Source organism: Pyxicephalus adspersus, chromosome 7 (genome assembly GCF_032062135.1).
Source record: "Pyxicephalus adspersus chromosome 7, UCB_Pads_2.0, whole genome shotgun sequence".
Taxonomy (NCBI): domain Eukaryota; kingdom Metazoa; phylum Chordata; class Amphibia; order Anura; family Pyxicephalidae; genus Pyxicephalus; species Pyxicephalus adspersus.
This window is the reverse complement of record NC_092864.1, coordinates 5,671,649-5,684,203: the sequence shown is the minus strand read 5'-3', so window position 1 is coordinate 5,684,203 and position 12,555 is coordinate 5,671,649. Positions and strand designations below refer to the sequence as shown.

The window sequence follows — 12,555 nt, the reverse complement described above, 5'->3', positions numbered from 1 at the left end:
AGTTCCCCCTCATTTCTTTTCCAGGTGACACCAGTTCCCCCTCATTTCTTTTCCAGGTGACACCAGTTCCCCCTTATTTCTTATCCAGGTGACACACGTTCCCCCTCATTTCTTATCCAGGTGACACCAGTTCCCCCTCATTTCCTATCCAGGTGACACCAGTTCCCCCTCATTTCTTGTGCAGGTGACACCATGACTGAACATAAAGTTTTCAAAGGTAATTGCATAGAAAACAAATTGCAGCCTTATCCACCAATCAGATCACTTGTTCCTTTTTCGCCCCAATGCAGCTCAGAGACATTTGAAGTTTTCGCCTCTACTTCACTTTTTGTAAATCCTTTTGTCAGTTGTGCAACGCCCTGCAGGGGAAGTGTAAGAAGCCGGGCCTGAGGTGCGATGTTGTCACATGTGTGATTGCTCCGCCCCCTCATTGCGGAAGGTAACGCAGAAGAGCTCTTACATCACCAAATAAGGAGATGAGTGCAGGGCCACACTTCCCTTATTACAGAAACACACTGAGATCTGCTGATATTGCCGCCACACTGGGCCCTGCGCTTTGATATAAAGAAAAGCGCGCCAGAAAAAAAAATGGGGCCCTGTGACCACGAAATCCTGGTAGTGCCTGTGGCTCTGTAACAGTCCCAGGTTTGTGCAGAGAGTCGGTCGTCTGATAATTTTTGGTGCAATATTGGGGATTTTGGTGCAAACTAATAAGAATAAAAGTTTTCTAAATGTTCTGAATTATCAGCAAATATAAAGCCGACCTTTGTGTTGGCCTTTCTGCATGTTTTGTGTTCCTTTATAAATCTATGGGAATATCAAACTCAAGCAGGCCAGATGGAGGTCAACTGCAGGTCATATGCATCTTTCAATGAATTCTGAATTATCTCTGAAGCATGGTAAAATGATTCCATCAGCACGGCTCAAACCTTAAATATGCCTGCTGGCCCATCTGCATAATATGTTGGTGCTATATAAATCCTGTTTAATAATTATAATAATAATAACCCAAACGTCTAAGCCATAGAAGTCACATTAACACAAATTCTACACTCTAATACTACCCCTCCCCCCCTTTATTATTCAATAGTGAACCCCCAGCTTGATGACAATTAATGCTGTGCTGTGTTTTATACAATTGCCGTGTCTTCTTGTAATATTGTTTTAGGGTTGGATGACATCACTCTGCATCCTCTTTGTAGCCACTTCTTGTCTATGAGCCCTCCAGCAATGGCTGTATAGAAATTCTCAGGACGGGTCGGTTCTGGAGGTGACAACAGTAAATCTAATGGGGACACTGATAGCAATGGGCCAAGGTGAGTCCAGGACTGGTCATATGAATCCCCAGATATGAGCTGCTGATGTGCAAATCTGAAACATTGTTTAAACTCTCCGCCCTAAACATTTACTACAGAGCCTGGATACAATGATTCAGTTTTGGAATCCTTGAGGAAGGGGGTGCGGCTACAGCCCCCCAAAATGCGTAATTGGAGGTAACCGGTACTATAACTTAAATATCATGAGGCCTTTAATTCTTTATTCACTCATTCTTATTACAACCCAAGGAGATTGTGAGAATCATTCTCAAGCCAAATATCCCAATCCCCCTTCAACTCTTAGATTGTAAGCTCTTTGGGGCAGGGTCCTTTCCTCCCCCTCTGTCTGTATTTGCTATCCCTATTTATTGTACAGCGCTGTGTAATATTTTGGTGCTATAAAAACACTGTTTATTAATAATAGTGATAATAATAACCTCACTCCCATCATTCAAAGAAAAACCTGTCAGAGGATCAAAACCAGAAAAACAATTTTGGCTATTTTAGGATATTCAGATTCCTAGCACAGGTCCTCTTTAGGGGGAATTTCACCAAATGATGGATTACACCCGGTTTATTCATCAAATGCAAGAGGTAGAAAAGCTCAACCAGCATTGTAGGGAATGGGGGGTTTATAGTTTAAAGGGTTAATGCTTGGTTGGTGCTCCGCTCACGCTGCGTGTTGGTCATGAGATGATTTGGTTTCCCCGCAGCGGTGTCACACCCCCAACTCACACACAGCGAGGGTGTCACGGGGACACACAGAGACCATTGTATGGGAATATCCACAACTCAGTGTGACCCGGACTGTGCTTGTCTGTGTGCATCTGCTGCATGTCTGCAGAGCCGATAATAGTACACACATGGCGCAATTTGATTGTACGGTCATAATTTGTTTTGGGGTAAATGCAAAGCCATCCAGCTCCCTGCACCCCTTCTGTTTTGTCATTCTGGGCCTTGGAGTATATAAGGGCCATGTGCCTATGTCAGATCCCCCCCATCCCCACACTTCCAAATCAACTGCTGAGCTCCTGTATATGATATTGTTGTTCCTGGGATTATATTCCTTGATATAAAGTCAGCCGGCACATAATAGGCAACAGGTCCTCTTTACAGAACCATAGGGAGCTAGTACTGGCCCGGCCTCTCCACCACTCTGATCTGCTGTAAAAAAAATGGAGAGGCCTTGTATGGAGTGACACCCTCCCCTCCCCACAGTACAATCACAATGAAGTTGTCAGGATTGGAAAGATATTCCTGTATTTCCTGTCCTGTAGGTGCAACAGGAAATAACACAAAAATCTCTCCAAAAGGGCCAAAACCCATTAACAAAAAAGCCAATGTCATACAATTTAGTAAATTGCCTCCATTGTGCAGAGAACGATGTGCAAGAAGCCCACGGCCAATCACCTTTGAGCATGATGGATTCTGATTGGTGGTTATTTGTTATAGATTGCAGCGCCTTGTATACTCATCTCTCTCTATAGATCCACCCCGGTCTTGTCATCTTCTGTTTTCCTGCAGCCTCGATTTATGTACATATATGTCTATAACGCTTGCAGAAAAATCGTTTCACCTGCTGTGCCTGCCCACATCCTGTCCCCGACCACAGCTTCCTGACACACAGGACGTGATCAGACATTCATTAACTGCAGTGCAAAGATACAAATTGCTGTGATAGAAAACAACAATGGAAGGATTGGAGGGGGTGAATAAAGAATTTGGTCTAACCATTGGATGAATGTTTCGGTGAAATTTGCTGGCACACATAGTGCCAATCCAAGTTCATTGCGCCCTGTAGGTCCCTTACCAGCAATAGTGCTTCATTGACCAGGCCTAGGATACTTGGTGCCATTGGCATTAGTCAAAATTCAAATCTTTATTTGTTCGTCATTAGATTACAACAATGCATTGTACTGCCACGAATTCAGCTTTAAATACATACAGAGAATGGGACCTCCACTGACTTCACACCAGGACACCAGTCCTCGAATTAAAAACCCAACACAAATGCCCCATTGTTCTCTTTGACTCACCTTAGATAGTGGCAAGACCAGGAAAGCTCCACCCCCGCTGGCCTCTACCACAATGGCCAGGAACTTTGGGTTAACAGCACAGAAGTTGGAGTCCCAGGTGTTCTGCGACACTCGGATGTCATCGTAGCACTGGTCGGCTTTCACCGGTTGGCCGAAGACATGGCGGAACTTGCTGGTGCGGACAACTTTCCGGCTCATGGTGAGGGCTGTGGACAGAGGAAGAGGAACTTGAAGGACCTGGAGGAAGCTTATGAAACTTAGCCTCATTTATTTTTACTCAATAAGAAGTGTGTGTGGCCTCAAAGCCCCCAATTAGAATAAAATAGTTGAATTGATAGATTTTGGTGATGAGTCATGATGGTCTTGGCTAAAAATTTATCATCTATGTATCTGACCCCCAACATCTTTTAGTCATCTACCCTGCCAGATCACCTAAGCTGCGGTTCCCCAATAGGGAGGATGCATTTTGCGCTAACATCATTTTTAAGCTTTACAATTGTGAATGTTTATGCTTATTTTACGTCTTTGGAGCCATCAAAAGTGGAATCTGAGAAGTGACCTGGAGGAGAAGAAGGGACGTAAAATTGACTGGGAGGAGAGGAGATAGGGTTTGAATTGTGAAGAAGTGGCCTGAAAGTAATTTGGAAGAAAAATGACCTAGAGGAGGTGAGGTGGCCCGAGGGTAAAAAGGTGAGGAAGAGGAGAAGTAACTTGGAAGACAAGATGTGCCCTAGAGGAGACATGACCTGGAGGAGGGGAAGAACCCTGGAGAAAGAGAAATAACCTGAAGGAGAAGATGGAGACGTGACCTGGAGGAAGAGATAGAGACATGGCCTGGAGATGGAGACACAACCTGGAGGTGGAGAAGAAACCTGGAGCAGGAGAAATAACCTGGAGGAGGATATGGAGACATCACCTGGAGGAGGAGAAGAAACCTGGAAGAGAAGTGACCCAGAGGAGCAGAAGAAACCTGGAAGAGAAGTGACCTGGAGAGAGGAGAAGAAACCTGAAGGAGGGGATGGAGACATGACCTGGGGGTGGAGAAGAAATAACCTAGAGGAGGAGATGGAGACATGACCTGGAGGAGAAGTGACCTGGAGGAGGAGATATAGACATGACCTGGAGGAGAAGAAATCTGGAGGAGGAGATGGAGACATGACCTGGAGGAGGAGATAGAGACATGACCTGGAGGAGGAGATGAAGACATGACCTGGAAGAGAAGAAACCTGGAGGAGGAGATAGAGACATGACCTGGAGGAGAAGTGACCTGGAGGAGGAGATAGAGACATGACCTGGAGGAGAAGTGACCTGGAGGAGGAGATAGAGACATGACCTGGAGGGGAAGTGACCTGGGGGAGGAGATGGAGACATGACCTAGAGTAGGAGAAGAAATAACCTAGAGGAGGGGATGGAGACACGACCTGGGGGAGGAGAAGAAACCTGGAGTAGGAGAAATAACCTAGAGGAGGGAATGGAGACATGGAGTTTTCAAATGTGAGCTAGAGAAGTGACTTGAAGGACAAGGAGTGGCCGGGTGCAGGAAAGGTAACCTAGAGGTGTTCTGGAGTAGGAAAAGTAACCTGGAGCAGAACAGGAAAAGGAGACAAGCCGGAGGAAGTGAAATGTGACCTGAGGGAGAAGGAAAATGGACTTGAAAAAGACACAGTTTACTGTAGGAAGAGAAGTGACCTGGAGAAGAAGATATATTCCAAAAAAGAAAAGGTGTCCTGGAGGAGAAGAGACCTGAAGAGTGGAGTGACCTTAAAAAGACATGACGTAGGGGAAGATAAGTGTTCTGGAGGAGAAGGGTGACCTACAAAGGTGACCTGGTTAAAGCGACATGAACTGAAGGAAGAGAATGGACCCCGAGGACATGGAGAAGAAACTTCCCGAGGACATGGAGAAGAAAGGAGGAGGTGAAGTGACCTGGTGGAGGAAATATAACCTGGAGAAGAAGAGCTGACCTGGAAAAGGAGAAGTATTTTCAAGAACATGGAGAAGATGGGTCTTGGAAGAAAAAACATTTATAAAGGAGTAGAAGTAACCCCAGTAGATGCATAGATGTCATGGAGGAGGATAAATGATCTTGAGAGGTGACCTGGCTGTGCCAGGTAACAGCTGTCCTGAAACTTACATACATTTACTGTTTCCGGCTTGTTATTCTCAAATCCCCAGTCATACCATGGTGTTTTTTCCACAAAGCCATCTAAGCCATGGTTTATCAAGCTGCAATATCACCTAAAGACTTCCTACATAGCATGTAAGGCATTCCAAAATGGCATACGGTATTATTAGTCTAGAAGCCATTATAGCCTTCCTTAGGCATTCGGAAATTACATTTTTGAGAATTGGGACACCTGTTTTGGTGGCAACTGTCTAAGAAAGCATTTCTTCTCTCTTTGGAAAGAGCTCTCACTTCCTGTTTTGCCTGTGGGAACAGGAAGTGAAGGTTTATGCTCCCCCATTGGGAAACAATCTCTTTACCATACTACCCAACAAAAAAGAGTTATAGCCCCCTGTATTGCCCTGCCCCGGGACGGGCTCCCCTATCACGCATTGTTTGGTGAATTATGAGCCATGCTGTGTATGGCAGAACAATGACAGGTGCGTCAGTGCTTGCTGTGGGTCATCATATTTTGCATCCCGGGTGGTGAATGGGGCTCTGGGCTTGGTTGGGGCTTATGAGAAATGGAAAGAAAAGTGAGAGCCTTATAGAGGAAGAAGAGAGAAGTGAAAAAGATCAAAAACGCAAAATCAGAGGGAGGAAATTATAATCAGCATATGTGGCGTAAGCTGAACCTTCTTCTGAAATTCCTCCTGGTTTCCTGGACATTACCCCGGCACAGCCATCAAAGCCCGCCTATTACACCCAACCGGTCATATCCATGGCTGATGGTCCCAGATTTCCAGGGGCACAATATGAAGCCTTGCAAAGACCGGCCTGGGCATTTTCCTTTATCTGTGGCTTTTTGCTTAGAATTTGGCAGGAATCTTTTGCACCATCTCTGGGCTTAACACTTTGTCACGTTGTGGTGTCATTCATTTATAATTGCACCCCAATGTACGAAGGCAACACACCAGCATGTTATCACCCTGCAATGTAAAGAAATGCACAGAAATGTGTTCCTATGCATTGCACTACAATCTATTGAGCCCACAATATTTGTCGGACAGAACCCAAATCTTTCTAGTTGGCCCCATAGTGCCGGGCTGGGTTATGTGCAATAATGGCATTCGTGTTTGGACTATGTAAGGAATATGAAGGGCAGAGGTCACTCCACCTTTTTAGTGCACAATTGCTGTAGAAGTCCCTGGATTGGCAGGGTTTTATCTGTGCCAATCACCCTTGTCTGTAACACTTTGTACAGCGCCACAGAATGTGACGGTACAAATATTAAGTGATAAAGATAAGTGAGAAGTTGAGCTTCTAGGACACAATGGGATATGGTTAGGGGTGTCCCTGGAAAATAATTAAAAAAATATTGACCCCTATGACAAAATCTCTTTTTGCCAGATGGTGCCATCTGGTCACCAATGCCGGTGTGGTCTGTAGACGTCCACCAATGGATCCCCAAAAAGAGACATCAGACCACTTCTCTCTAATGACAGCCAACCCCTCCATCACAAGACTGCCATCCACCAACCTCCCCCATCCTGCCATTCTCTCTGGTCTGTGCCCGGCCACATACCTGTGACTGCTGATCGAGCTCCGGCCCCGGGTGATGCTCAGTGCTCCTCTCTCAGTTTCCTGCCGTCTGTCTCAGAGTTCTGCTTTTCTCAAAAAGAATATTCTGCAAAAATGAGAGAAGAGGGAGGGCAGGAAGCGAGGGGGGTCTTGTGTTCTCTCTAGCAGAGGAGGGGTTAACCCAGACATGCTTAGCCACAGAGGGTTAATAAAGTGCCCATGTCTGGGTCAAGTGAAGGGGGTTGATGGAGCTTCCTTAAAAAAAAACCTATACTGGGGGAAAAATGGAGGTTGGTGGCTGCGCCTATTTCTGGAAATGCTACTCACCTGGCTATCATTCTCATGCAATGGCTTTAATGATTTCTGAGTGTTGGGTCCAAAACAAATATGTAAGTGTCACCTTTGTTCCTATTTTTGTGTGCTTTATTTTTCAGATCTAGGATGATTGGGGTAAGTCTTAAAATTTTACCTTTAAATCTGGTATTATCAGGTCTCCTTTTTTTCCCAAGGAATTTAGGAGATTTGTTACAGAGTTCAGAAGAGTTCAGGCTGCCGCATTTCGAGTCCACTGAGGATCCAATATCTGCAGACATGAATAGGATCGGCTAGGACAGCAAAACCCCCCTCAAGGTCTTCCCTCCGATCACCACAGAGCAGTAAACCGACTATAGGGGGCGCCGGATTATCAAAGATCTTTTCAATCTTTGCTGCTGCATGCAGGGTGTGCACATGGGGCCCATCATTTGGCACACAATCTGAATCCAATGTCAATGGTGCAGGTTGGTTGTTGTGCTATCATAGCCGCTCCATGAACCGAGAGCAAATGAAATACCCCACCGTGCCCGGGCTTTACCCTCTATGGTATGTAGGGGGCATACCTTACATGCCCAATGAGAGGATATTTGCCAGCAATTTAGACAAATGGCAGCTTAAAATGTATTACAATTTTATTTGAAATGTACATGGCACACGGCACAATTTCCTATGTGATGAATATTCTGCTCGTTGTCACCACTCAACGACTGAATGCAATCAATCATGTAAAGTATTGCACCCATGTAACACGGTGAAATCTGATTGGTTGGGATGGGTTTAACTCTTTATGCATCATCTGTTGTCTTTGTAGTGTTGGTGACCTGATGTCTATAATAACTGCACCCCCACCCCGGTGTCAGTGTCTCTTCCTCTCTCAGTTGATGTAACCATCTTGTGTTGCTTCATACATTTCCTCCATATGTTAGGCTGATACCACTTCCTCCCCAATCAGATCCTCGCTGCTGCTCGTTCCTCCAAACAGCTCAGCTCACTGCAGCTCTGATGGCATTCTAAAAAATCAGGGACATAAAACCAGAAATCTCATATGATCCTTTATATGATAAAGTGAACCCACCCCTGTTTGTGAACGGGCAGGAAAAACCCTTTACAACAAGCCGTCCCTCATCTCTGTATCTATAAGCATTGCGGAGAAATTCATTCTCAAAGCTCAGTGAAATCTCAGCTTTGTCCTCTGGTGCAGATTGTTGGCCACCTGCCAGCTCTCTGTGTAAACAACCAGCTGATGTTTCTAAGTTGTTAGAAACTCTTCTGTAAAGTTTCTGCTGTAATCTTTGAGAAGGAATAACTTCACCATACAAGCAGCTAGAGAGGTCAGTGATGGCTCATTTTGAAGCTCCGTCTTGGAACTTTTTGAACTTTTTAGAACTTTAGTGTATCAGAACCCAAGAGCAAAAATGTCATATATTTCAACCTACCAAACATTAGATGTGGCGGCTGCATTAGCAGCTGCTGAACATTTTTAGTAAGTACAGAAAATACACATCAATCCTGCCACAAATGCTGTGCCCTTGTCACTTCCTGTGAGCTGACCTGGAAGATAAAACATTGGTATTTTTATTTTGTGAACCACTAATCCCATAAATCACCTTTGTAACTGATAGACAGCCTGGGTGACAACCATGGCTGCCTCTATAGATACAAAGGAGAAATTAGTGTGGACGCGAAGAGACAGGAAGTGTGTTATTGGCAGGATCACCAGTGAAAATAATTGGAAATGAAGCCTGAGAGAGGAAAACTAACACAGCCACTAAATCAGGGAAGCTGCCATGTATAACATTTTCATGTTGAGGTTTCAATACCTGATGATCCTGCCATAAAGGTTCTTGGTTTGTAGCAGGTGACAACTGTTTTACAATTACTTCTGCATTGTCACCCTGTTGCATGCGCACCCCATGGATGTCCAGCGTTGTCAGCATTTTTGTAGCTGCTTCCCCAGGTCCACCATGTCCTTTCACCCCTCATTCTTATAAAGACAATTACCAAACAATCTGCCAATTGGATGGATAGATATATATATATATATATATATATATATATATATATATATATATATATATATATATATATATATATATATATATGGGACACCCAAGCTTCTGATTGGTTGCTGAGTCCCAGTGATTGTAATGTATCACATCATATAAATACACTAACATAAAATGAACCTGAACAGATGTGACACTGCCACCTGCTGGACAACTGTGTGCATTGCAAGCAGATTGCCTGTGTATTTGTTATAATGACTTTTTTGCTGCTGAAATGTGTTAAAAAAAAATCTGAAAATCACAAAAATCATTTTATCTGTCTGTCTGATCTTCACTGTTGTAGGATCAGATAAAAAATTTGCAGCACATTGGGGTGCTTTGGATGCCTCATCCCCCCACTGAACACCATAGTGTGATCTGCAGGTCCAATACTGTGTAGTTTAATAGGACAGGTAAGTATGCCTGATCTTTTTATGCAAGTTGGATAGTGGTAAGTTGCCGATCAACCCCCAAGTTGTCACCTTACCTGACCACTAGGGGTGCCCAAGAGCCCTGGTGCTCAGAATCAGAAGTGCATGGTGTTGGTAGTTGTAGGTATTCCGCAGTGCTAAAAGGCATTGTAAGGCCTCTCCAATACAAAGGGGTTCCAGCTTTCATTCTTGGGGTATTGGCTAGGTAGGTTTGGGGTTTGGTAAAATTAACCCTCCCAACGTTGAGCTGTAATTTTACATACCGTAGGAGTAGAATATTGGGCTGTAGGATGACTCTGTCCGAGCCAGGTTGAACAGCAGTTTGCATCCCTTAAAAACATTTTTTTATTATGTTTCATAACTAAACTCAAACCAGTACTTCCAATCCATGCCAATCACATGATGGGCATCTATTGGGCATCAAAGCCATGAAATCTGCAGCTGACGGATATCACCATTATGATTACAACGAGACATCTAAATCAAAAGGAGGAGAATACACTTAAGCCCCATATCAGGGCAGGAAAATTGCCAACTAGGAGGATGTGCCAGGATGGGTGAGCAATAGAGACCTTGGCATAGGGTCATTGTATGTCCAGATTGGGGGTGGCAGATATTTTGGTTCCTATAATTCTTTATTTCAGGCATTCCCATCCAGAGGTTGCCGGTGATTGGTTGACCTACCAGTGGTACCTGCATAGTCCTGAGTCCAACACCACATGGCAGTGCCAGCTACATGAAACCAAGGACCTTTTTATTTGTAAGAATGCCACGCTGATCACTAATAAGGGTAATTCTTCCCACTGCCATGATTGATTATAGGAGGGCTTCCATGACACTTATTTCATTATTTTATAGATTCCTAAGGGGTAAAAAGGATAAGAAAGGCTGCTTTAGCAGAATTTAGACTGCAGTTAGCAAAGTGTCCACCAGATGGCCATAGACATACCATAATTGCCCCAGCCTTGAAATCCCTGGGCAGGGAAGCTTTGCAGTTTTGTTTTCTTGTTTCTTGGACCCCATTCAGTTCTGGGAGGACTGACACAGCTTGTAAAGGCAAATACCATCAAGTTAACATAAATATGAGAATGTTGTAATTGGTTCAAAGTTCAGTTCTGCTCCTCCCCTATTTTTATAGAAACTTTTGTGTTGTCATTTTTACCTTTAATCTCAATGATCTCATCACTGGCTCTCTGTGCTTCTCTATGCAGTACAAGCAGATCATGGCTGGTGGGAGGAGCCATCAGGGTGCTGTGCATAGCTTTCTGCCTCTGCTCTCCTTTCAAAAGTTCTTGATGCAAGCAGTGAGCTCCTCTTGGGAGGAGTTATGCAAATATTGAAATGCCTTGATGGTAGAGGCCAATCTGGAGGGGTGGGCATTACCTGTATTTGCCTGCAGACCGCCCAAGGCAATGCCCACATGTGATTCTGAGTCACCTGATATCTAATGAATGAAAGTGGGAGGAGCCAATGACAGTCAGGCTGGGGAGGGAGGGGCTAGGTGATGCTGGACCTCCTCCCAGGAAATCAGGCGGGCTCTATCTGACTTGTTGCAGCTTCTAATGTAAGAAGCTCATTGTGTGCAGTGAAATCAGAATAAGTATTTTGAGCCGGTACAGCTGTGCAAGAATGAAGGGGAGGCTGGAGGGCAGATTTAATGAAGGGGGGCTGAAGGGCAGATTTAATAAAGGGGAGGCTGGAGGGCAGATTTAATGAAGGGGGCTGGAGGGCAGATTCCCTGACACTATGATCTCTCTGGGTGCAGGATGATGGCTGGTAATGTCTCATGGTATATGGGATAATACCGGTATATTGCCATCTCAGGGCCCCGGGCAGTTTATCTGTACTTGCAATGTGTTTCTGCAGTCATGTGATATCTTGGCTCAGGGAAACTTTCTCTCCTTTTTTTGGCACCAATATGGTGCCGCCCCTTCTGCCTCTCACTGTCCCGGCCTCTCTCAGCCTCTGGGTTCCAGATTCTGCATCTCCCCTGCTAGAGTCCAGAAAAACCTCCACCGCCCCCTGCACTCTGCCCATCTGTCAGGTAAGGGGCACAGACTGGGCACACACACTGGCACAGGGATAGGACTTCTGAGTTTGGATAGACAAGGGAAGGGGAAAACCTCTCTTGGATGAGTTTTTGCTGTTTTGGGGAAATTTCACTTGCTGCCCTTCAGATGCAACCACAATGGAGAGATTTCACCTCTTAGTAGTCACCAGAACAGGTGAGGGATCCGCTCAGGTGTTCTTCTGGTGGCAATTCCTTATCCAAACACAGGGGGGCCACAGAGAGTGACAAAGGCTCACCAGGGGGTCTAATCCCTCCCTACTCTGTACAGAACCAAAGAATGCAAACAGCTGGGGTAGGGAGTAGAGCTGCTTCAATACCCCACTGATACCTGGCATGGTGGGTCGGAGGCCTGACCTCTCCCTGACCCCCTGGTACCCTATTGCTGGGTCAGCTTCTCTATATACTGAAGCTGGAGGATGCCAGGCGATGAGCGTTTCCATCAGGAGCTCAGCAGTGGTGGTGCCAGCAGGAAAGGATTAGAACCTCTGTTAGGCTCTCACTTCTCTATGGGGCTCTGTTACAGAGATTCACCCCACTTCCTGTCCCGGTGACAACGTGTTTGCAGACATAAAGGAAGAGGGGAACTTCAACAGGGGCACAGAATGAAATAACAACTGTCTGGGCTGGGGGACCTCTCCTCTCTTCTCTCTCCTCTC

The 12,555-nt window shown here is 45.1% G+C and overlaps 2 protein-coding genes across 5 annotated transcripts in view; one reads left to right on the top strand and one right to left on the bottom strand.

The window, feature by feature from the left end:
* CORO1A (coronin 1A) overlaps nucleotides 1–7,183 on the bottom strand; it is a 14,025-nt gene extending 6,842 nt beyond the window's left edge. Inside the window, exons 1-2 of the mRNA XM_072417240.1 lie at nucleotides 7,042–7,183; nucleotides 3,353–3,558 (exon numbers count right to left, since the gene is read on the bottom strand). Coding sequence (XP_072273341.1) covers nucleotides 3,353–3,550 — 198 coding nt within the window. The 5' untranslated portion in view covers nucleotides 3,551–3,558; nucleotides 7,042–7,183. The remainder of the gene's footprint in view (nucleotides 1–3,352; nucleotides 3,559–7,041) is intronic.
* Nucleotides 7,184–11,592: 4,409 nt separating this feature from the next.
* Nucleotides 11,593–12,555, top strand: part of LOC140334942 (sulfotransferase 1A1-like) — an 11,836-nt gene continuing 10,873 nt past the window's right edge. For 3 of the 4 annotated variants that reach the window (XM_072417244.1, XM_072417243.1, XM_072417242.1), the window contains exon 1: nucleotides 11,593–11,872. In XM_072417244.1, the coding sequence (XP_072273345.1) occupies nucleotides 11,608–11,872 (265 nt within the window). In that variant the 5' untranslated portion in view covers nucleotides 11,593–11,607. Of the gene's footprint in view, nucleotides 11,873–12,001; nucleotides 12,054–12,555 lie in introns of those variants that run through there. The other variant, XM_072417245.1, reaches the window with a different exon arrangement.